Below are 26,819 nucleotides of genomic sequence, written 5' to 3' on the forward strand. Positions count from 1 at the left end.
AAAAAATAGCAGGTGTGCATATTCATATCATGATGAAAACTCAGATAAGGTTTTATCAATTAATACGTAATACTTTTTGAGTTAGGCGCGTCACAAGGTGAAAACGTGCATTTTTGACTATTTCAGGAGCCATAACTCTGGCAATAGCGGGCGGACCTCGATGAAAAATAGAAGGTGCGCAAGTTCAAATCATGATAAAGACTATTGCAAAGTTTAATAAATTTATATTAAATACTTTTTGAGCTAGGCGCGTCACAAGGTGAAAATGTGCATTTTTAGCTATTTCAGCGGCCATAACTCTGGAAAAAGGGGGCGGACCCAGATGAAAAATAGGAGGTGCGCAAGTTCATATTATGATAAAGACTCATGCAAGATTTCATGAAACTATATAAAATATTTTTTGAGCTAGGCGTGTCACGATGTGAAAATGTGACTTTTGAATATTTCAGGGGCCATAACTCTAGAAATAAGGACGGAGACAGACGAAAATTAGGAGATGCGCAAGTTCATATCATGGTTAATACTCATGCAAGGTTTCATCAATTTATATCGAATAATTCTTGAGCTAGGCGCGTCACGAACATCGGACGGACGGACACACGCACGCACGGACGCATGGATAAGACAAAATCTATGTAACCACATCACTCATGGGGGTGGGGGCACAAAAATGTGGTCTCTATCGCGTTCACAAGGCTAAAATCAATAATTATTGCCACCTCAGGGGCCATAACTCCAAGACGAATAAGGTGATATGGCTGGTATTCGAAAGGAACCGAGACATCATAGATATATATAAGTTCTGTACATTTTTTGTCAAAATCAAATAATAAATGTTGTCTCTATCGTAATCACTAGAAAAATGTGAACGGACGGACGGTCGGACGACGGACGGCGTCAAAGGGTGATCACAATAGCTTATGCTGCGTTTACACTTATCCACGATGTCCACGATTTAAAGAAAAGCTCGGAGCTCCACGATTTATTGCACGAATTTTGTATTACTACGCTTTCCTACGCTTTCTTACGCTCTCAGTACGTTTTGTTACTACCTGCAGCGTTTTATTACGAAACCAACACGATTCTGGTCGAGATCTGCCACGACTTTCATCACGTTTTCCAAGTTCTCTTACGATTACCACGATATGCCATCACGCATTGTCACGTTCTGTTTAGATCCCTCACGTTATCAAGTTTTGTTAAGCTCTCCTACGATTTATGGCCACGACTTGATCAAGCTTGTCAAGTTTTGAGCACGATTAGAGTATAAATAGGAGTCATTGGTCATCCTCTCATTCTCTCCAGAGATTCCAAAGAGGAACGAGCTATGCATCAAAGAGCTGAACAAGATGCTGAATTTGCATTTTCGTGTATGCCTATAATAGTTACTCGTCGGCAGCAGCAACAAGGGACGGAATAGGACAGGATATAAAAGAGAGAAATGAGAAGAAGAAATAGAAAGCCTAAGACCTGGTGGGTGAGACCATGGTTAAGTGGAAACCGAAAGCACTAACTGGGACAATACTCTCAACTTTTCAACACAGAACTCAGGCGTAAAGATGTTGTCTCCAACGTCAACAATGTAAAGATGCCTCCAGATCTAGTGGAACTTAGAATCGTGTTTCCAAGTTCACCAAGATCCCCATACGATGGAGCATCAAGGTCTGATGCGCTACGTTAAGGTCTGTTAAGCTGCATTACGCTCTACAACGATTTCCACGTTCTATCACGCTCTCAAGATTTAAGATAAATAGGGATAATCGTGGCAAAATTTTTGACTGTCAAAAATTTGTCACGATCCTTACGATCATCACGATTCCACCAAGTTCCTTCATGATCACCACGATTCGATCCCACGAGCCCCCACGCTCACCACGCTTTTCGCAAATCGTGGACATCGTGGACATCGTGGCTAAGTGTAAACGCAGAATTACTTTGTCACTTCGTACAAGTGAGCTAAAACATGTTACAAATGCGTTTCAGATGTAAAAATGCGTTTCAGATGTAAAAATGCACTTTTTGTTATTTTTTCCGATCGAAAATGACATGTGACAAATGTGATCAGATGTCACATCAAAAATCGGCATCGATCACATTCGTCTCAAAAATTGTTACATATGTGCTTGAATTCTGTTACATATACGATCTCATTTGTAACACCTGTTACAAATGAGATCTGTTACGAATGTGGTCCTACAAAACGTGATCAATTTTGAAGATACTCAGGGGAAGGGTGTGGGAGTGCCAATTCACACTCGCTGGTAGGAGTCTGTCCGATAGAACACTTCAGAAAAAGCAGATAGTCCCAATTCGTGACTCTAATTGCCCCCCGGTCCGTCCACCGGGTCACAAGCTAAAGGCTAATTGAGATACTTCAGTCTTTCAGACACTGATGATTTAAAGTGGAATTATGGGCATTTTTCAAGTAAAAATCTAGCTGAAATAGATATGTGAGTAAACAGGGTGGAGAAAACTATAGCTTTTAACCAAATATACCAAACTGTTCTTGTTACCTGTACGAAATAATAACTTTCCAAATATAACTTTTCTTATTTGGACTGGGGCTGTCATTTTAAGAAAAGTCAAACTTCACGCAGGAGTTGCTTCCCTTCTACTTCAGAAATCTCTACCTATAGGTAGGGGAGATCACTTCGTAGAAGATTGAAGAAATTAACTACAGTTTTATTAGTTAAATTTCTTTATTTCTAAAGCATCAATTTCAAATGCTTACGCGGCATCATCGTTAATTTAACACATTTAAATGCATAGCAACCGAAAATTGCATTTATAGAACATTCGCCAAAAACACAATATGTGCAGTAAGATGCGCATAATACCACTTTAATGGCGACGAGAAAAATATTTCTGAACTTGTGCTTGGTTTTTTGTAATACGCGATATCTAATGTCATTAGCACTTTGCAGTACATAAAGAAAGTCATCCACTGATTAATATTATGGATTTGTTTTTCGCCAATGGCGACGGAAATGCTTTATTACGTCACTTGGCACATTTCATCCACCGTCATGTACCAGTACACTGTCAAAAATCATGCAAATATTTAATAGCTGTTTTTTTTCTATAGTTTCTGTTCATAAGATAGATATATTACATTACAGCAAATTAAAATATTTGAGCCGTGCCATGAGAAAACCAACATAGTGGGTTTGCGACCAGCATGGATCCAGACCAGCCTGCGCATCCGCGCAGTCTGGTCAGGATCCATGCTGTTCGCTAACAGTTTCTCTAATTCCAATAGGCTTTGAAAGCGAACAGCATGGATCCTGACCAGACTGCGCGGATGCGCAGGCTGGTCTGGATCCATGCTGGTCGCAAACCCACTATTCTGGTTTTCTCATAGCACGGCTCATTTCTTTCGTATACTCTGGTGCTTACAATTAATGTTCGGATGAGAATCACTAATGATTACGCCTATTTTCAGACGTGACTGAGTTGGACGTAATCTCCGCTGAAACGTTTGCTATCATATGTCACAGCCGTGCACATTGGTATCACGTTTAAAGTTTTGCAAAGGTGAGTCGGAAATAACGTTTTTTAGCCTTGGCAATTTCACGTTAAGTTTTGTCGGTATAAAATAAAACAAGAGCTGTCTGGTGACAGCGCGCTCAGCTATTTGAAGAATGGATGGAAGTATGGGGTCAAAATATTACCAGAAATTTTCAGACAAAAGAAGAAAAATTGACAAGACGAACAATGTACTTCTATTTGGTGATTTGAATAAGTCTTGCACTATATGGCAATGTGTGACAGCGTTCAAAGTTTCCAAGCCATATATCAAACAGTTCAGACAAAATATGGAATGGTATGCGAAACTTAACTAATTTCTATATTAAAAATGGCTATAACTGAGCTAAAGTCCTTATCCTAGATATGTAGTCTTTCCTACATGTGTAGACTATGATGGTAAACAAATGATCAAAGTTTCAAAGCCATATGAACAAACAGCTAGGCAAAATATGGACTGGTATGAAAATGTTAAACCGATTTCCAGGTAAAAAAAGCCATAATTCAGCCACAATACTTGACAGAGTTATGTACTCTTCCTACAGATGGAGATCATGACGATAAACAGGTGTTCAAAGTTTCAAAGCCACATGTCAAATTGTTTTGACGAAACTTGGACTTGTACGAAAAACTGTACCAATTTCCAAGTCTAAAAGGGCCATAATTCAGCAAAATAGTTGGTAGAGTTCTGTACTCTTGCCTACATATTGAGATTATAACGATTCAGTAATTGCACAAGGAACAGCAATTATTTGGTCACTATACACAAAAGTTCAAATGTTCTGGGTAAATGTGACCTTGACCTTTGAATTATTGACCTCAAATAATGTGCAGTTGTGCACTTGGGGTCCTCTGCTGGTCATGATCAACATTCCTTTTAAGTAACGGTTTAACTGTTCCGGGTCACTGTGACCTTTACTTTTGACCTACTAATCTCAAAATCAATATGGGTCATTTGCTGGTCATGATCAACTTACCTGTCAAGTTTCGTGATCCTAGGCCCAAGCGTTCTCAAGTTATCCTCTGGAAATGGTTACTTTACTTTAGCTACCCAAAAATGGGAAAAAATCGACAGTGTGTGCTCCCTAACTTGAACAAGTTTCAAATATTGAGTCTGCGTGAACTTAAAACAAACAAGAGCTGTCCGTAAGACAGCACGCTTGACTTTTCTCAGTGCTTGACTCTGAATTAGAGCTTTGCCAGTAAAAAAAAAGATAAACTTTTAACTTAAAAATGGGCATAACTCTGTTAAAATTCAAACCAGAGTTAAGGAGATTGTTTTTTTTCTTGTTTAGACTTTGATAGTAAATAACTATTTTAAGTTTCAAGTCAATAGCTTCGATAGTAACAGAGATATTTGAGTTTATCAAACACTTTATCTAAGACGCCGGGGCGAGTGCAATAGCTCTACTTTTTCTTGGAAAATTCGAGCTAAAAAAATTCTTCAAGTCCCTAGATTACCGGTAGACACAAGGTTGCAGAGATATCCGAGGATCGAGGGGAGAGAACAACTCTCCTGCGATCTCCACAATTTCTTACTAATGCGCGGAAGCAGTCCAGTAAGTACCTACGTTATATAAAGTTGTTGAAAATAAATTAAGCTGTTGGTAGAATTTAAACAATGTAGACATACCGCAGTTAATTTCATCTTCTCCATCATGGCAGTCTGGATGCCGATCACATCTCTTTATGACATCAATGCATGAGGTCTTGTTACACTGGAACTCATTAGGCAAACATCCTAAAATAGAAATGTTTAAACACATAGCAACAAACCATAACGTGTTTCAGATAACAAAGTTTAATCTTCTGGGATACGATGCACAGCGGGTGTTAAAAACAATTTTCGTATTTATAGTTCATATTTTGACATTTATGTTATATCTCAGTACAAATTCCACCGGAATCAAAAAATAAATCACAACGTTACGTAAGTATAATTAGGCTATCTCGTAATATAGAAAGATATGATATCTGGAACAGGAGTTTTCGCAGAATTTAAACTTGTCATAATTTCAGAATTTGAAAAGAAAGCTGCCATTTTGATTTTTAGAAATGATGTGAAAACTGAAATGAACAAGTAGTGACATTTAAGGTTAAAATACGTACACATGTACTGACAGATACAAATACTGAAAAATACCCCCAACAATTCACATTTTCAAAAGTATTAAGTAGTTGCTAACAAGGAGACGAGAAATCGTTTATTCAAAATAAGCAGGAATTTTTTAAAAGATGAGCATAGTTTGCCAAATGCAGCTGCATTACTCTTTGAACACCTGGACACCTTGTAGACGATTTCTGTAAAGATACACTGACTAATCAGGTCAGTTTTGAATGAATGTATTGCTTAACAATAGTTTTGAAAATTTTAGACGATTTTACATGAAATATTTCAGTACGATATACAATTAAGTACATTTACATTGTATTATGAGGAATGTGACAATTTTATAATTTAGAGATAACGCATATTTTTCGGCGAACGCCGTCTAAATTCGTTTTCGTTTCCTATGCCACGTGACTTCAGTTTGCAAATCAAACTACTTGATAACGCATTATAGATAATTTATCAAAATGGAAGATTTATGTAACACTCTGCCTGATTGGACGAGAGTGTCAATTTCTTTCACTCTGTTGATTGTGCTACGCTGAGTGAAATCTAGACAAAGCGTTTATCCTAAACGACGCTGTTCACAGTTTTAAAGCTAACTTTGGCTCAGTATATTTAGCAAGAATATTGATATATCTCAAAATGATAAGTAAGTTTAATAAATATGATAAAAACCTGTTCAGATACCAACATATGTCAAATTAAAGAAAGAGCTGAATACGGTCTGCGTATCACATGAATAAGGGTGTGATAAGAGTCTTTTATAAAGAGAAGTGCTTTTTAAAAGATTTTCCTTGTTACAATTGTCGTCTGTATATGAAAAGGTTTCTTGCTTTTGTGACTTATTCAGATTGCATATTAAAATGAGTACTTGTTTGCTTTGTATATTTGTTATAAATTATTTAACTGATTTATTATATATGAATATTTTTCTTTAGTATGGTATGCAAATATTGAACTCAGTTGAAATCTGTTTTATTATATATATGCTATATAATGACTGAATCTCATTACACTGAAACGAAGGTACGCTGCATACAGTTTATCTATGAGATATGACTACGGTCAAACTTTCCTTATGAAACAAAAATATTGAAATAATTACAATTGTATGTTTTGCTTGACCTTCACTTTTTTATAGGTGTGACGTCATTGTCCAAAGATTCATGAATAGCGAATATGCATTTGTTAAAGCGGGATCAGTTGGCCTATTTTAGAAATAAATAAAAATAATAAATAAAAAAATCCTTTAATTGATTTTTTTCTCATGTATTCTAATCAAACTTGATTTGTAGCATCTTTATTAGGCCCGCAGCCAACTTTGTTCAGCTGGGACATTTGACCCCTTTTAGGGGCTGCTAGAGCTAAAACTAGAAATGCCTTTATACAGCGTCTCATTAACAGCTTGGTGGATCTTTGTCATACTTGGTCTGGAGCATCATTATAAGGTCCTCTTCCAAATTTATTTGTATAGGAACTTGGGCCCTATTAGGGACCACTATAGCTAAAAGTAGATATGCCTTTCTTCGCATTAACCACTAAAATGTAATGGATTTTTATCAAACTCGATGTGTAACAATATCGTAAGGTCTCCTGCTATTTTGTTACAAATGGGGATAGGGACCAATTTAGCTAAAAATATAAACACGTTTAATGACCTCGCTTCATGAATCTTCATCAAACTACTGCTGTCATTATTCGTCTAAGGATAAACGAAACAAAATTGCAACCCTACGAAACCTTTGCGAAAAATTAAAATAGAACCATTTAAATTGTTAAAGTGCGGTGTTTATTTTTGCAATTTGAAAAATGTTAGATGAAACATGAATGTTAGATGAAAAATTCATAAACTTCTTTCCTTATTACAATTCGCCGACCATCATTTTTAAAGATATTTCTTTTTTCGTGTTATAACTTCTGCAGAATCCCGAGGGATTGGTTGGTACCCGAGCCTGTACCAACTATTCCCGAGGGATTCTGAAGATGTTATAACATGGAAAGAACATGCGCTAACGCTATTCTAGCATAAAATGCGAGCGTAAAAAACCAGGTAAATGAATATATTATCTCTCAACGTCATTAAATTGCATGAAAGCGCGGTAAAGTCTACGTTGTTTTTTCACGTTGACGTCATTTCCTTTAGAGTTATTCGTTTTGGGGCTGTTATACTAAAATTTACACTGTGTTTATTTACTATGCATCATCATTAAGATCAAGTTTATTGAAATACTTGACACCATACATTGTCAATGTATTATTGTTTACTCAGAAACATCTCATAGAACATATGTCTTATAAACATTATGTCATTTGTTCATCCTCCATCTATTTACTTATTGTTAGAACTGTCCGCATTACATGAGTTTTTGTTGACAAATATTTATATGTATACATGTACCACAAAAAACTGTATAGTTTACGTGAATAAAATTATCTGTCTGTCTGTCTGTCTGTCTACTGTGCCACGGAACGCGCTTATATAAAAAGGTGTTATGACATCACCTGAGCGCGAGAATTTCTCTGTTAACACACGTTTTCTCACCTGTTAACATCCACCTCACGAAAATGTGACAATAACAGCAGTTTTATGCTAGAATTATAGATATTATTGTAATCTGATCAAGTTACTATAACAGAATGACTAAACGTAACGTGTAAACTGCATTTGAAAAACAGATTCTTGCGCCGTTTGACATTGATTTTCATTGAATTTTTTACATTATAGGTATACTAGTTACTATTTAGATTTTGATAATTTATATTAATGGATTATATGATACAAAATGTATATTACTTGTTAAGTTCGGAAAAAATGGTATATTGATTTCGGCCGAAAATAATGCATACCAGGAGGTAGCAGCGAAATTGTTCTATAATTTAGATGGTTCTTGTAAGCTCGTGAATTGACTTGATATACTTTCTATAGAAAGTTAGATATAAACATTTTAAATAATTCACCCGTGTATCATATATCTAGATATGTGAACTTTTGTTGTTGTTGATGATTTCTTCCAACATTATCGAAAAGAAGTGTTTTCATAAAAGGTCGCCATATTGATTACGTCATTTCCATTATCACTTTACTTAAAATTGTAACATAGAATTAGATTGTTTAAATGATATATTTCTTCTCAGTTGATAATCAGATTAACAGAGATGTATTTGTTTACTCTGTTCACTTCGATATGTGTAAGTTTATCGGCAACCCATCCGCAAAGCATCGGACTGTAAGTGGACGGCAGGTCTTAATGTAAACATTTTTGCCAAGTAATTCTATAATCCCACTATGACCTGGGTCTTGCACGCTACACATTGACATGATATGGTCAACATTTGTGCCAAGTTATTTGCAAACCTATCCGTAAAGCATGAAGTAATTGACCGGACACGAAATGCGACACACAGAAGTATCAGTGTCAAAAGATTATCCAGATATTTAGTGCTGAAGAATATGAAATTTTACCCCCTGTGACTTTGACCTTTGATCCAATGATAAAAAATTCTGCAAGATTCATCTACTCAATATGTTCTCTCATCCTGTGAAAAATGAGACTCTACCAAGCATAGCAAAATCAATATGTCCCCGCCCCAACTCTCTGATCTGTCTCATAAACTGTTGTTTGGAATGTGTGAAATTTCCGTATGAACAATAATGTTTTACATATGTTTTTTCTACTCTTTTTTGACTTGTGAAGAATACGTTTCTGCTTTGAAGGGGTATAGGCATTTTCACAAATGTGTGACATATTCGTACGTATTTGTCACACAATGTGTGAGGAATTCGAACGATTTTTTTTTACACATGTGACGAATTCTATGTGTGAAAATTACGGTTCAACAGTGCTTATAGATACAACAGGAGAGGCTCAAAACATTACGTCATATTTAAGGCGATGTGTATTAATTATAAACATCTTTGCGTTCGTTTATGATATAGAGGATAATTGTTGGTTTCGGTGTAATATCACGTTATAATTTCACCGAGTGGGCACCAAAAGTGATATTTTCACGAGTGGCGCAGCCACGAGTGAAAATAACAACTTTTGGTGTTCACGAGTGAAATTACCGTGATATTACATCGATACCAACAATTTTTCTGTTTATTTTATGTCTAAAACTCTACTTTTGTTGTGTTTATTTCAATAAAATGTCGAAATTTGCGGGAAATTTTATCAGGAAGCATCGCAAAGATGACGTCATTTTAACGACATCATCGTCATATTGTTTCCGGCTTTCAGTACGCTCGGTAAACTTTTTGACGTTAATCCGGGTATCAGATTTGATAATTTTCACTGAGTGGCCAGTGAGTTTATCAGGATATAATTCACCGTTATATTTCGATAAACCACCGAAAAACATAAAATAAATGCTAATAATGACATTTCAGTAAGTGGAAAAGCTTGAACAAAATAAATCAACTTGATTTTCTTCGTAGTACCATTTCCCACATAAATGCCGTGAACATCTATTGCACTATGTGCCGTTTCCATCATTAAGTACCGTCAACAAATTTTGCACTGTGTACCGTTTCCCACATTACAGTCGTCAATATTTATTGCACAATTTACCGTTTCCCACATTAGTACCGTCAACATCTATTACACTGTGTACAATTTCCCACATTAGTACAGTCAACATCTATTGAACTGTGTACAGTTTTCCACATTAGTACAGTCAACATCTATTGAACTGTGTACAGTTTTCCACATTAGTACAGTCAACATCTATTGCACTGTGTACCATTTCCCACATTAGTACAGTCAACATCTATTGCACTGTGTACAGTTTCCCACATCACTGCCGTCAATATTTATTGTACTGTGTACCATTTCCCACAAAAATGCCGTCAACATTTATTGCACTGTGTACAGTTTCCCACATTAGTACAGTCAACATCTATTGCGCTCTGTACCATTTCCTACATTAGTACAGTCAACATCTATTACAATGTACCATTTCCCACATTAGTACTGTCAACGTCTATTACATTGTGTACCATTTCCCACATTAGTACAGTCAACATCTATTGCACTGTGTACAGTTTCCCACATTAGTACAGTCAACATCTATTGCACTGTGTACAGTTTATCACATTAGTACCGTCAACATCTATTACACTGTGTACCATTTCCCACATTAGTACAGTCATCATCTATTGCACTGTGTACAGTTTCCCACATTAGTGCCGTCAATATTTATTGTACTGTAATGTGTACCATTTCCCACAAAAATGCCGTCAACATATATTGCACTGTGTACCGTTTCCCACGTTAGTGTCGTCAACATCTTTTGCAATGTGTACCATTTCCCACATTTGTGCCGTCAACATCTATTGCACTGTGTACCGTTTCCCACATTAGTGCCGTCAACATCTATTTCATGTGTACCAGTTTCCACATTAAGTCGTCAACATCTATTGCACTTGTACCGTTTCCATTTGCCCACATTATGTTGACACTGTCATTTCACAATGCAATTTGAACTGTGTACCATTTCCCACATTAGTGCCGTCAATATTCATTGAACTGTGTACCATTTCCCACAAAAATGCCGTCAACATTTATTGCACTGTGTACCGTTTCCCACATTAGTGCCGTCAACATCTATTGCAATGTGTACCATTTCCAACATTAGTGCCGTCAACATCTATTGCACTCTGTACCGTTTCCCACGTTAGTGCCGTCAACATCTATTGCATGTGTACCGTTTCCCACATTAGCGCCGTCAACATCTATAGCACTCTGTACCGTTTCCCACATTAGTGCCGTCAACATCTATTGAACTATGTACCGTTTCCCACATTTGTACCGTCAACATCTTTTGTACTGAGTACCATTTCCCACATCAGTGCCGTCAACATCTATTGCATGTGTACCGTTTCCCACATTGGCGGAGTCAAGATCTATAGGACTCTGTACCGTTTCCCACATTAGTGCCGTCAACATCTATTGAACTGTGTACCGTTTCCCACATTAGTACCGTAAACATCTTTTGTACTGAGTTACATTTCCCACATCAGTGCCGTCAACATCTATTGTAATGTGTACCGTTTCCCACATAAGTGCCGTCAACATCTATTGCACTCTGTACCGTTTCCCACATCAGTGCCGCCAACATCTATTGCACTCTGTACCGTTTCCCACATTAGCGCCGTCAACATCTATTGCACTCTGTACCGTTTCCCACATTAGCGCCGTCAACATCTATTGCACTCTGTACCGTTTCCCACATTAGCGCCGTCAACATCTATTGCACTCTGTACCGTTTCCCACATTAGTGCCGTCAACATCTATTGCACTGTGTACCATTTCCCACATTAGCGCCGTCAACATCTATTACACTCTGTACCGTTTCTCACATCAGTGCCGTCAACATCTATTGCATGTGTGCCGTTTCCCACATTAGCGCCGTCAACATCTATTGCACTCTGTACCGTTTCCCACATTAGTGCCGTCAACATCTATTGAACTGTGTAACGTTTCCCACATTAGTACCGTTAACATCTATTGTACTGTTTACCATTTCCCACATCAGTGCCGTCAACATCTATTGCACTCTGTACCGTTTTCCACATTAGTGCCGTCAACATCTATTGCACTCGGTACCGTTTCCCACATTAGTGCCGTCAACATCTATTGTACTGTGTACTGTTTCCCACATTAGTGCCGTCAACATCTACTGCACTGTGTATCGTTTCCCACATTAGTGCAGTCAACATCTACTGCACTGTGTATCGTTTCCCACATAAGTTCCGTCAACATCTATTTCACTGTGTACCGTTTCCCACATCAGTGCCGTCAACATCTATTGCACTCTGTACCGTTTCCCACATCAGTGCCGTCATAATTCATTGCACTCTATACCGTTTCCCACATCAGTGCCATCTACATCTATTGCACTATGTACCGTTTCCCATATTAGTGCAGTCAACATCTTTTGCACTGTGTTCTGTTTCTCACATGAGTGCCGTCAACATATATAGCACTGTGTACATCTTCCAACATTAGTGCCGTCAACATTTATTGTACTGTATACCGTCTCCGAAATAAGTGCCGTCATCATCTATTGCACTGTGTATCCACACTAGTTCCGTCAATATTTATTGTACTGTTTGCTTTCCCACATAGTGCCGTCAATCTTTTATTGCACTATGTACCGTTTCCAACACTATTATCCGTCCATTTATTGTACTGTTTACCTTTCCCACATTAGTGCGTCAATGTATTATTGAACTATGTACCTTTTACAACATATGCCGTCAAATTTATTGTACTGTGTACCGTTTCCCACTTTAGTGCGTCAACATCTTTGCATGTGTACAATTTCCAACATTAGTGCCGTCAAATCTGTTGCACTCTGTACCGTTTCCCATTTAGTGCCGTCAACATCTATGCATTTGTACCGTTTCACATTGCCGTCAACATCTATGTACTTGTACCGTTTCATTGGGCAACATCTATGACACTCATGTACCGTTTCCACATATGCCGTCAACATCTATTGTACTGTGTACCAATTCCCACATTAGTCCCAGTCAACATCTATTGCATGTGTACCGTTTCCCACATTTGTCAGTCAACATCTATGCACTTGTACCGTTTCCCACATTAGTCAGTCAACATCTATTAACTGTGTACCGTTTCCCACATTAGTTCAGTCAACATCTTTTGACTGTGTACATTTCCCACATTAGTGCCGTCAAATTTATTGTATATGTGTACGTTTCCCACAAAGTGCCGTCAACATTATTGCACTCTGTGTCCCGTTTCCACATCAGTCCGCCAACATCTATTGCCTGTACCTTTCCCACATTAGACAGTCAACATCTATTGCACTTGTACCGTTTCCCACATTAGCGCGTCAACGTCTATTACACTCTGTACCGTTTCCCACATTAGCGCCGTCAACATCTATTGCACTCTGTACGTTTCCCACATTAGTGCCGTCAACATCTATTGCACTGTGTACCATTTCCACATTAGCGCCGTCAATATCTTTACACTCTGTACCGTTTCTCACATCAGTGCCGTCAACATCTATTGCATGTGTGCCGTTTCCCACATTAGCGCCGTCAACATCTATTGCACTCTGTACCGTTTCCCACATTAGTGCCGTCAACATCTATTGAACTGTGTAACGTTTCCCACATTAGTACCGTTAACATCTATTGTACTGTTTACCATTTCCCACATCAGTGCCGTCAACATCTATTGCACTCTGTACCGTTTTCCACATTAGTGCCGTCAACATCTATTGCACTCAGTACCGTTTCCCACATTAGTGCCGTCAACATCTATTGTACTGTGTACTGTTTCCCACATTAGTGCCGTCAACATCTACTGCACTGTGTATCGTTTCCCACATTAGTGCAGTCAACATCTACTGCACTGTGTATCGTTTCCCACATAAGTTCCGTCAACATCTATTTCACTGTGTACCGTTTCCCACATCAGTGCCGTCAACATCTATTGCACTCTGTACCGTTTCCCACATCAGTGCCGTCATAATTCATTGCACTCTATACCGTTTCCCACATCAGTGCCATCTACATCTATTGCACTATGTACCGTTTCCCATATTAGTGCAGTCAACATCTTTTGCACTGTGTTCTGTTTCTCACATGAGTGCCGTCAACATATATAGCACTGTGTACATCTTCCAACATTAGTGCCGTCAACATTTATTGTACTGTATACAGTCTCCGAAATAAGTGCCGTCATCATCTATTGCACTGTGTACCGTTTCCAACACTAGTTCCGTCCATATTTATTGTACTGTTTGCCATTTCCCACATTAGTGCCGTCAATTTTTATTGCACTATGTACCGTTTCCAACACTATTATCGTCCATATTTATTGTACTGTTTACCGTTTCCCACATTAGTGCTGTCAATGTTTATTGCACTATCTACCTTTTCCAGCATGAGTGCCGTCAATATCTATTGTACTGTGTACCGTTTCCCACTTTAGTGACGTCAACATCTGTTGCACTGTGTACAATGTTCAACATGAGTGCCGTCAATATCTGTTGTACTGTGTACCGTTTCCCATTTTAGTGACGTCAACATCTGTTGCACTGTTTCTCAACATCTACTGTGTACAGTTTCTCAACATCTACTGCACTCTGTACCATTTCCGACATGAGTGCCGTCAACATCTATTGAACTGTGTACAAATTCCCACATTAGTACAGTCAACATCTATTTGCACTGTGTACAGTTTCCCACATTGTCGTCAACATCTATTGCACTGTGTACATTTCCCACATTAGTACGTCAATTCTATTTACATGTGTACCATTTCCCACATTAGTTCGTCAACATCTATTGCACTGTGTACCGTTTCCCACATAGTGCCGTCAACATCTGTTGAAACTCTGTACCGTTTCCCAATAGTGCCGTCAACATCTATTGACTATGTGTACATTCCCAATTAGTGCCGTCAACATCTATTGTACTGTTTCCCACATTAGTGCCGTCAACATCTATTGTACAGTGTACCGTTTCTCAACATCTATTGCACTCTGTACCGTTTCCCATTAGTGCCGTCAACATCTATTGACTGTGTACCATTTCCCACATTAGTGCGTCAACATCTATTGCACTTGTACCGTTTCCAACATTATGCCGTCAACATCTATTGTACTAGTTACCGTTTCCCACATTAGTGCCTGTCAACATTTTTGCACTATTACCGTTTTCCACATAGTGCCGTCAACATCTATTGCTACTGTGTACCGTTTCCCCATTTAGTGCCGTCAAATTCATGCATTTCACTGTGTACTAATGTTTCCCACATAGTGCACGTCAACATCTACTGATTGTACGTTTCCACATATTCCTCAACATCTATTCACTGTGTACGTTTCCCACATCAGTGCCGTCAACATCTTTGACTTGTACTGTTTCCCACATTAGTGCCGTCAACATCTATTGCACTGTGTACCGTTTCCAATTAGTCGTCAACATCTATTGCGCTGTGTACCGTTTCCACATTAGTGCCGTCAACATCTATTGCATTGTACTGTTCCCACATTAGTGCCGTCAACATCTATTCACTGTGTACGTTTCCCACATTAGTGCCGTCAACATCTATTGACTGTTACGTTTCCCACATTAGTGCGTCAATATCTATTGCACTGTGTACCGTTTCACTATTAGTACCGTCACTCTATTCACTGTTACCTTTCCTATTAGTGCTGTCAACATCTATTGCACTTGTAGGTTTCCACATTAGTGCCGTCAATATTTATTGTACTGTGTACGTTTCCCACATAATGCGTCAACATTTTGCACTGTGTACCGTTTCCACATTAGTGCCGTCAAATCTATGTCACTGTGTACCGTTTCCCACTTAGTGCCTTCACATCTTTGCACTTGTACCGTTTCCACATTAGTGCCGTAACATCTATTGTACTGTGTACCGTTTCCACATTAGCCGTCAACATCTATTCACTTGTACCGTTTCCCACATTATTGCCGTCAACATCTGTTAACTGTGTACGTTTCCGCAACCTCTATTGTACGTGTACCTTTCCAAATAACTTATTGCACTGTGTACCGTTTCCCACTTAGTGCCGTCAACATCTATTGCATGTGTACATTCCACATTAGTGCCGTCAACATCTATTGACTCTGACCGTTTCCCATTAGTGCCGTCAACATCTATTGCACTGTGTACGTTTCCACATTAGTGCCGTCAACATCTATTGCACGTTTTCCGTTATCGTCAACATCTATTGCACTGTGTACGTTTCCACATTAGGCCGTCAACATCTATTGCACTGTGTACCGTTTCCACATTAGTGCGTCAACATCTATTGTACTGCGTACCATTTCCCACATTAGTGCCGTCAACATCTATTGCACTGTGTACGTTTCCCACATTAAAGCCTTCAACATCTATTTACTGGTACGTTTCCACATCAGTGCCGTCAACATCTATTGCACTCTGTATCGTTTCCACATTATTGCTGTCAATATCTATTGTACTGTGTACCGTTTCCCACTTTGTGCTGTCAACATCTATTGCACTGTGTACTGTTTCTCACATGAGTGCCGTCAACATATATTGCACTGTGTACCGTTTCCCACGTTAGTGCAGTCATCATTTATTGTACTGTGTACAGTTTTCCAAATTAGTGCCGTCATCATCTATTGCACTGTGTACAATTTTCAACATGAGTGCCGTCAATATCTATTGCACTCTGTGCCGTTTCCCACATTAGTGCCGTCAATATCTATTGCACTGTGTACCGTTTCCCACATTAGAGCCGTCAACATCTATTGCATTGTGTACCGTTTCCCACATTAGTGCCGTCAACATCTATTGCACTGTGTACCGTTTCCCACATTAGTGCCGTCAACATCTATTGCACTGTGTACCGTTTCCCACATTAGTGCCGTCAACATCTATTGCACTGTGTACCGTTTCCCACATTAGTGCCGTCAACATCTATTGCACTGTGTACCGTTTCCCACATTAGTGCCGTCAACATCTATTGCACTGTGTACCGTTTCCCACATTAGTGCCGTCAACATCTATTGCACTGTGTACCGTTTCCCACATTAGTGCCGTCAACATCTATTTCACTATGTACCATTTCCCACATTAGTGCCGTCAACATCTATTGCACTGTGTACCATTTCCCACATTAGTGCCGTCAACATCTATTGCACTGTGTACCATTTCCCACATTAGTGCCGTCAACATTTATTGCACTGTGTACCATTTCCCACATTAGTGCCGTCAACATCGTGTATCATTTCCAACATTAGTGCTGTCAATATTTATTGTACTGTTCACCACCTTACGATATAATCTACGTACTATTTGATACTACCATTGACGTAAGTTTTAAATCATAAATATTATTGTTGCATCAAATATCGGTCATTTTACATCAGTCTTATTAAAAGGGAAACGTAAAATCTAGAAAAAACTCACGTCCTCCAGTCTAGACTACTTACCACATATGGATACACTTTCATCTGCTCCATTAGCACACTCGCTCACACCATTGCAGGTTAGTGTTGATGCTATGCATTCTAATGGCTGTTGTGAACAGATAAACATGGCACCAGAACTACATGATCCTGCCTCTTTGTCCAGCGAAATATTGTCTGCAGCGTCAGTATGAACTGTAATAAAATACCAGTAAATATCAGTTACGAATTAGAAGTCAAACATCACAGGACACCAATGTTATATCTAAATGAATATTGTAGCTGCAGATAAACTTCCGATGACGACTTCATGATTTCACACTTGTCTATTTATAACTTGAAATTGTGAAATATGAAATCATCAGCTTCACGATTTCACATTTCAAGAATTCATGACGTTAGTCATGAAGTATGAAATCATGAACTCGCGATGTCACTCTAAAACATTTCGCGATTTCTAAGAACTACTTTAAACATTTCACGATCTGTAAAATTTCTGCAAGCGCGAAATCGTAAATTACGAAAGTTTGAACTTCACGATTTCACATTGCATGACTTAACGGTTTTTGTAAATTTTATAAAACGTAAAACTGTGAAGAGGGACAACGTGAAGAATGAAATAATGCAATTCACAATTTCACACTTCACGACTTTTCTAATTTTATTTTTAAATCGTGAAGTGTGAAATCGTGAAGTATTAAATCTTGAATGTTTTCACACTTTAGTACTGCACTTCTTGAAAAATAAAGTGTGAAATAACGATTTCATACTTCGCGATTTTCTAAAACTTCTCAAAACTTGAAATCTTGAAGTGTGAAATCGTAAAGTATGAAATCATGAACTCGACGATTTCACATTTCACAATGTCTAAAATTGTTCAAAACGTGAAAAACATGAAGTACGAATAAATTATGAATTCATGGATTTCACAAAGAACGACTTAACATTTTAGCTCGTCTAATTTTTGAAATCTTACAGTATTCATGTAACGTGAACAACAAAACAACAAAAGACATACTACATTAAAAAATTGAATCCGTTCAGCATGCGACATACGATATACGACATTCGAAAAAAGTTTGATGTCGTGCAATAAAACAATATTTGACATACGATATTTAAACTTTGACAACAAAATAGGAATGTCATTCAGTACGCGACATATGACATACGACATTCCACCTTGATAGTAAATGTTGAATGTCATTCAGTACGCGACATACGACAATTCAACTTTGACAGTAAAATCTGAATGTCATTCAGTACGCGACATACGACACTAAAATTTAAATGTCATTCAGTACTCGACATATGATATGCGTCAGTAAAATTTGAATGTCATTCAGTACGCGACATACGACGGTAAAATTTGAATGTCATTCAGGACGCGATATACGATATACGACAGTAAAATTTGAACGTCGCTCAGCGCGACATACGACATTCGAGAAAAAAATGAATCTCGTGCAAAAAACCGACATTGGACATACGACACTCGAACTTTGACAAATAAAATTTAAAAGACGCTCAGCACGCGACATAACGACATACGACATTCGAAATAAAATGAATGTTGTGCAAAAAAAGACATTGGAAATACGACATTTGAAATTTGACAAACATAATTTGAATGTCGCTCAGCACGGGACATACATTCGAAATAAAAGTTGCATGTCGTGCAAAAAACGACATTGGACATGCGACATTCGAAACTTGACAACCTAATTTGAATTGACGTTCAGTACGCGACATATGTCATACGACAGTCGAACTTTGACGGAAGAATTCGAAAGCCGTACTGGTCGTTCAGTACGTCACATACGACATTCGAAAAAAATTTGAATGTGGTGCTAAAACGACATTGGACATACGGCATTCGAACTTCGACAATAATAATTTGAACATAAGCCCGCGATATATTTTAACACATTTAATGTTTAATATTCATAGAATTGGTTTGCCTTTTTACTTTTGCTCTCATTAAACTTTCTCTCAGTATCTTTCTGCAACCCAATATAATGCTTTATCAAACATTTCAGTGCAATCCACTACACTCACTAGATGTTTGACTCAATAACTCACTTCATTCTAGTACCATTCTAGTGCACCCTGTGTCACTACACTCACTAGATGTTTGACTCAGTAACTCACTTCATTCCAGTACCATTCTAGTGCATCCTGTGTCACTACACTCACTAGATGTTTGACTCAGTAACTCACTTCATTCCAGTACCATTCTAGTGCATCCTGTGTCACTACACTCACTAGATGTTTGACTCAGTAACTCACTTCATTCCAGTACCATTCTAGTGCATCCTGTGTCACTACACTCACTAGATGTTTGACTCAGTAACTCACTTCATTCCAGTACCATTCTAGTACACCCTGTGTCACTACACTCACTAGATGTCTGACTCAGTAACTCACTTCATTCCAGTACCATTCTAGTGCACCCTGTGTCAGTACACTCACTAGATGTCTGACTCAGTAACTCACTTCATTCCAGTACCATTCTAGTGCACCCTGTGTCACTACACTCACTAGATGTCTGACTCAATAACTCACTTCATTCTAGTACCATTCTAGTGCACCCTGTGTCACTACACTCACTAGATGTCTGACTCAGTAACTCACTTCATTCCAGTACCATTCTAGTGCATCCTGTGTCACTACACTCACTAGATGTCTGACTCAGTAACTCACTTCATTCCAGTACCATTCTAGTGCACCCTGTGTCACTACACTCACTAGATGTCTGACTCAGTAACTCACTTCATTCCAGTACCATTCTAGTGCACCCTGTGTCACTACACTCACTAGATGTCTGACTCAGTAACTCACTTCATTCCAGTACCATTCTAGTGCACCCTGTGTCACTACACTCACTAGATGTCTGACTCAATAACTCACTTCATTCCAGTACCATTCTAGTACACCCTGTGTCACTACACTCACTAGATGTCTGACTCAATAACTCACTTCATTCCAGTACCATTCTAGTACACCCTGTGTCACTACACTCACTAGATGTCTGACTCAGTAACTCACTTCATTCCAGTACCATTCTAGTACACCCTGTGTCACTACACTCACTAGATGTCTGACTCAGTAACTCACTTCATTCCAGTACCATTCTAGTACACCCTGTGTCACTACACTCACTAGATGTCTGACTCAGTAACTCACTTCATTCCAGTACCATTCTAGTACACCCTGTGTCACTACACTCACTAGATTCTGACTCAGTAACTCACTTCATTCCAGTACCATTCTAGTACACCCTGTGTCACTACACTCACTAGATGTCTGACTCAGTAACTCACTTCATTCTAGTACCATTCTAGTACACCCTGTGTCACTACACTCACTAGATGTCTGACTCAGTAACTCACTTCATTCTAGTACCATTCTAGTGCACCCTGTGTCACTACACTCACTAGATGTTTGACTCAATAACTCACTTCATTCTAGTACCATTCTAGTGCACCCTGTGTCACTACACTCACTAGATGTCTGACTCAGTAACTCACTTCATTCTAGTACCATTCTAGTGCACCCTGTGTCACTACACTCACTAGATGTCTGACTCAGTAACTCACTTCATTCTAGTACCATTCTAGTACACCCTGTGTCACTACACTCACTAGATGTTTGACTCAGTAACTCACTTCATTCTAGTACCATTCTAGTACACCCTGTGTCACTACATACTTTAGTTTTGTTTAGTCCACTCCACTGGATTTCCGGGATAATTTAATAATTTTTGTCACTAATTCCACCTTGTTTAGTGATATCTGTATATCAAGAATTTAAGCATGGTATAATTAAAAGATGATGATAACCTATATTTTGTCATAAGAGCTTAGATCATTTTAAAGAATATACTTTAGTTTATTTCAGGTCTACTTAGATATTTAGGCATAGTATCAGTCTTCAGTCTTTTTTCCTGATATATTCTGCTATTTCCAATGGCTAAAGGCATGTGTATGTATAGACATCTTGTTCTTTTTAGTAGATGGAAAGTTTACTGTGAGTTGTATAAAATCATTTAAAAATTTTAATGAAAGAAATTTGATATAAATCTATTTTAAAGTTTAATTCTGTAATACTAGTAGATATATCTTCTCCTAGTCTCTCATATTTCTTTTCAGAAAGGTTTGCATGGATATTTTATGTGTCAATGCAACTATATTATATTTGTATTGATGCAGAGTAAGACTATAATAAACATATCGTATCTTATAATTTTCACAGGTTTTAAAATACCGGTATACAAGTCTTCTATTTTAATTGGTGCCAGTATGCATTTACAATAGAAGTTTTTATATAATTCAAAACAGAATTTCTATTTATATCTATTTGTTAAACATGTTTTGGTTCAACGCCTTCATCAGTAACAACACAAATAATGCAAGTAATGACGTATCATATTTTGGCACAAAATGAACTAATGATTATTACGATTATTATATTGTTAATAGATATATGGTATACTGATGAGACCAAAAATAAAGGCTTAATACTTACATGTTGAAACAATAGGTAAAGGTCACTAGTTAATGTTCTCGTTTAACTATAAATGCTAAGACTAAATAGTGCAAATTTACTTGTGTTAAGAGATCACTTGTCAACAAGGATAGGCATTATAATTTCCTAAAATTAGACTTTACACACAGGTTTGACTGTGAAATAATACTATAGTTAAGCTAGTATGTTAATAAGTATGTAAAATTGGATTTTACGTTACTGAAAAATAGTTTATTCAAAGTCAATATTAAATAGCATAGCATTGAGAATATAATTTTACTCATTGTGTCATTATACCTTGATGACTTCAAAATATAGAACTCGATCAAAAGATCTACCAAAGTTTTATCATTTTGAGAAGATTTCTTGATCATACAATTAAAATTACAGAATATTATTAAGGTTGAAGTAAGTATAAACATAAAGGTTTATTGATCAAACGAATATATACGTTACATAATTTTTTGCATTTCAATTGAATAGACAGTACTCCCTAAGCACAGGAAGTAATATTATTTTAGATATATATTCAGAAAAGTTCAACTCACTTATATTAAAGTAATCGAAGATATGAAAGAACCAAATATTTCAAAATCAGTGAATTACGTCACTCATTATTAGCTTTTGTTATTGTATATCTTAATAAAATGAACACCTATATGAGATATTTTACTTCTTTAGATAGCATCTGCTATCAAACATACATTGTAATATTATCATAATATTCTAGTATTGTCAGAAAACCAAGGTAACGTAAATTACATAACTGTATGTCATGATATCTTAACTCTCGATGAAAGTATCCGGTGTAGATTCACTTTTATCATTTTTATGTTTGTGAGGTGTTCCTAAGCATAACATAATTATATTCTGAAAAGATATTTTATTTTACTTTTTGCAATGACAATACGTTACTCAAATTGTATGAATTTCCCTACAGTGGTGATTATATGTGATACTTCCACTCGAACTTTTAAGTATACGTGCGATAGTTCCACTTGAATTTTATGAGTAAGTATGTGACACTTCCACTTTGTGAGTATATATGCGATAGTTCCACTTGAATCTTGTCAGTTTATATGTGATCGTTTCACTTGTTCTTTGTAAGTATATAATTATGTAAAGTTCCACTTGAACTTTGTGAGTATATATGCGATAGTTTCGCTTGAACTTATACAAGTGAGTATATATGTGGTAGTTCCACTTGAACTTTGTGAGTAAGCATGTTACACTTCCACTTGGAACTTTGTATGTATGTAATACTTCTACTTGAACTTTGGGAGTATATATGTGATAGTTCCACTTGGACTTTGTGAGAATATATGTGATACTTCTACTTGAACTTTGTGAGTATATATATGTGATTGTTCCACTTGAACTTTGTGAGAATATATGTGATACTTCTACTTGAACTTTGTGAGTATATATATGTGATAGTTCCACTTTGACTTTGTGAGAATATATGTGATACTTCTACTTGAACTTTGTGAGTATATATATGTGATTGTTCCACTTGAACTTTGTGAGTATATATATGATAGTTTGATAGTATGTCTTCACACAAACGAAATTAAGACAAATGGAAGTGCATTTGAAGAGTGTGTCCTATTGTAGTGAAGTTCCAGCAAGATATGAATAGAAGCAGTTTGTCCTAGTATATCAACATTGGGCTATAGGGATAGACGCATTATACAAACAGGAAGAATAAATATGAGAAACAAATGTTCAAGTCTGTCAGTTTTCATTTCCGCGCCAGTGAATTTTCCAATATTGGAATAAAATATGGCTCGTTGTCTTCGTACCCTTGTTGTAATACAAACTTTCTCGTATATCAACATGCGGCAATGAAAGGAATGTGTTATTCTGAACTTTACACACACAACTCCAATGTGGTCTCGTCATTTAGGCAATTTTCTTGGGCTTACACTACCATCTTCTTTCACCTACGGTTTCCGATGTAATTAATATACATGTACATGTACGCAAAACACAAAACTGTTAAGACGTAAGTTGAAAAAGATATCGACGTTTATAACATTTACATACACTATCAGATCTAGTACAGCAACGTTTATAACATTTACATACACTATCAGATCTAGTACAACGTTTATAACATTTACATACACTATCAGATCTAGTACAGCGACGTTTATAACATTTACATACACTATCAGATCTAGTACAACGTTTATAACATTTACATACACTATCAGATCTAGTACAACGTTTATAACATTTACATACACTATCAGATCTGGTACAGCGACGTTTATAACATTTACATACACTATCAGATCTAGTACAGCGACGTTTATAACATTTACATACACTATCAGATCTATCACGTTTAACATTACATACACTATCAGATCTACAGCGACGTTTATAACATTTACATACACTATCAGATCTGGTACAGCGACGTTTATAACATTTACATACACTATCAGATCTAGTACAGCGACGTTTATAACATTTACATACACTATCAGATCTAGTACAGCAACGTTTATAACATTTACATACACTATCAGATCTGGTACAGCGACGTTTATAACATTTACATACACTATCAGATCTGGTACAGCGACGTTTATAACATTTGCATACACTATCAGATCTGGTACAGCGACGTTTATAACATTTGCATACACTATCAGATCTGGTACAGCGACGTTTATAACATTTGCATACACTATCAGATCTGGTACAGCGACGTTTATAACATTTGCATACACTATCAGATCTGGTACAGCGACGTTTATAACATTTACATACACTATCAGATCTAGTACAGCAACGTTTATAACATTTACATACACTATCAGATCTGGTACAGCAACGTTTATAACATTTACATACACTATCAGATCTGGTACAGCAACGTTTATAACATTTACATACACTATCAGATCTGGTACAGCAACGTTTATAACATTTACATACACTATCAGATCTGGTACAGCAACGTTTATAACATTTACATACACTACCAGATCTGGTACAGCGACGTCTATAACATTTACATACACTACCAGATCTGGTACAGCGACGTCTATAACATTTACATACACTACCAGATCTGGTACAGCGACGTCTATAACATTTACATACACTACCAGATCTGGTACAGCGACGTCTATAACATTTACATACACTACCAGATCTGGTACAGCGACGTCTATAACATTTACATACACTACCAGATCTGGTACAGCGACGTCTATAACATTTACATACACTACCAGATCTGGTACAGCGACGTGTATAACATTTACATACACTACCAGATCTGGTACAGCGACGTGTATAACATTTACATACACTACCAGATCTGGTACAGCGACGTTTATAACATTTACATACACTACCAGATCTGGTACAGCGACGTTTATAACATTTACATACACTATCAGATCTGGTACAGCGACGTTTATAACATTTACATACACTATCAGATCTGGTACAGCGACGTTTATAACATTTACATACACTACCAGATCTGGTACAGCGACGTTTATAACATTTACATACACTACCAGATCTGGTTTTCATGCTCATGTTCAGCTTTGTAGTTTGCTAGTTGTCTATTATCTTCCGCATTTTAATTCTCTGTTCATTGTTACGACACTGGGACCTTTGTCTGCTTTCTTTATATATAGTTTCAGTTTGACTCAGTTGTCTTAAAGGTCCAATACTAAGGAAAGTGAACATTTTAATTTCTTTTAAAAAGCACAGAAACTATTTCATTTTATTGGAAAATGAAAGCTGGTATGTAGAAATTCGAAATAAATCGCAGTATATGTACAATTATTTTTCTATGAAGTATGAAGAAAGTTAAAAAGACCTGGGGGTCATTCTGTCAATTCATTGATATTTCAACATAATACTAATAAATTTCTTTTAGTTCCAAAGACCTTCTGTAAATTTTGACCTGCCAATCTTCACTATTTAGTGTCTTGCAGAAGTCTATGCACTGGCTTTGAAAAAAATTGCCAACTCACTTTCCCTTAGTAATGGACCTTTAACATCTTGTATTTTCTTTTAGTAAAGGACTTTTGATTAATTTGATCTCTTTTTATATCATTTGCCACAAAACAAATTCATTTGCTTAAATTACATATTTTTAAACATTTCTATGATACCTGCCTCTACATAAAACATTAAAGTGGAGTGCCGGACAAATTAGGGTATAAAATATATGAATAATTCGCATTTAACCCCAGAAATTTTATATCTGAGTTAATTAATCCTGTTTTGATATCTCTTTTTTTTGCGCGTACACATGTACTTATTTTGATTTTTTCTTTGAAAAGTACGCGGACTTGTATCAATACGATATTGCAAGAAATAAACCAGTCGGAATTTCAGTTCACACTTCTGAAAGATTCAAACTCTCTACAATTGAATGATCTATTTTGCAGGTAATACTACCAACACGACGCAACGGGCAACTTACTTTTTTCGCACGTGCGGTCCGTTTCTCGGTAACTGACTCTTTATAATAACTGCGAGTTGTGACCCCTTTAGCTTGCAAACAGTGCATCAACCAACTATAATTTAGACACTTTGATACATGCTACATTGGTCTTTTACGTAGGTGGACAAAATATGATATTTTGTGAATAAAATGAAAGTATGCATCTGTACATTTTATTCTAGTCTAATTATGAAATAAACTCGGAAGATTTTAAGCACAATCCCTCG

General features: G+C 37.1%; 1 protein-coding gene across 1 annotated transcript in view; it reads right to left on the reverse strand.

Annotated features, from left to right (window-relative positions):
* The window catches only part of LOC123540119 (G-protein coupled receptor GRL101-like), a 329,156-nt gene that overhangs the window by 161,501 nt on the left and 140,836 nt on the right, over window positions 1–26,819 (reverse strand). The window contains exons 2-3 of the mRNA XM_053526350.1: window positions 17,607–17,777; window positions 5,159–5,266 (exon numbers count right to left, since the gene is read on the reverse strand). Of these exons, the coding sequence (XP_053382325.1) occupies window positions 5,159–5,266; window positions 17,607–17,777 (279 nt within the window). The remainder of the gene's footprint in view (window positions 1–5,158; window positions 5,267–17,606; window positions 17,778–26,819) is intronic.

Source organism: Mercenaria mercenaria, chromosome 16 (assembly GCF_021730395.1).
Source record: "Mercenaria mercenaria strain notata chromosome 16, MADL_Memer_1, whole genome shotgun sequence".
Lineage (NCBI taxonomy): Eukaryota > Metazoa > Mollusca > Bivalvia > Venerida > Veneridae > Mercenaria > Mercenaria mercenaria.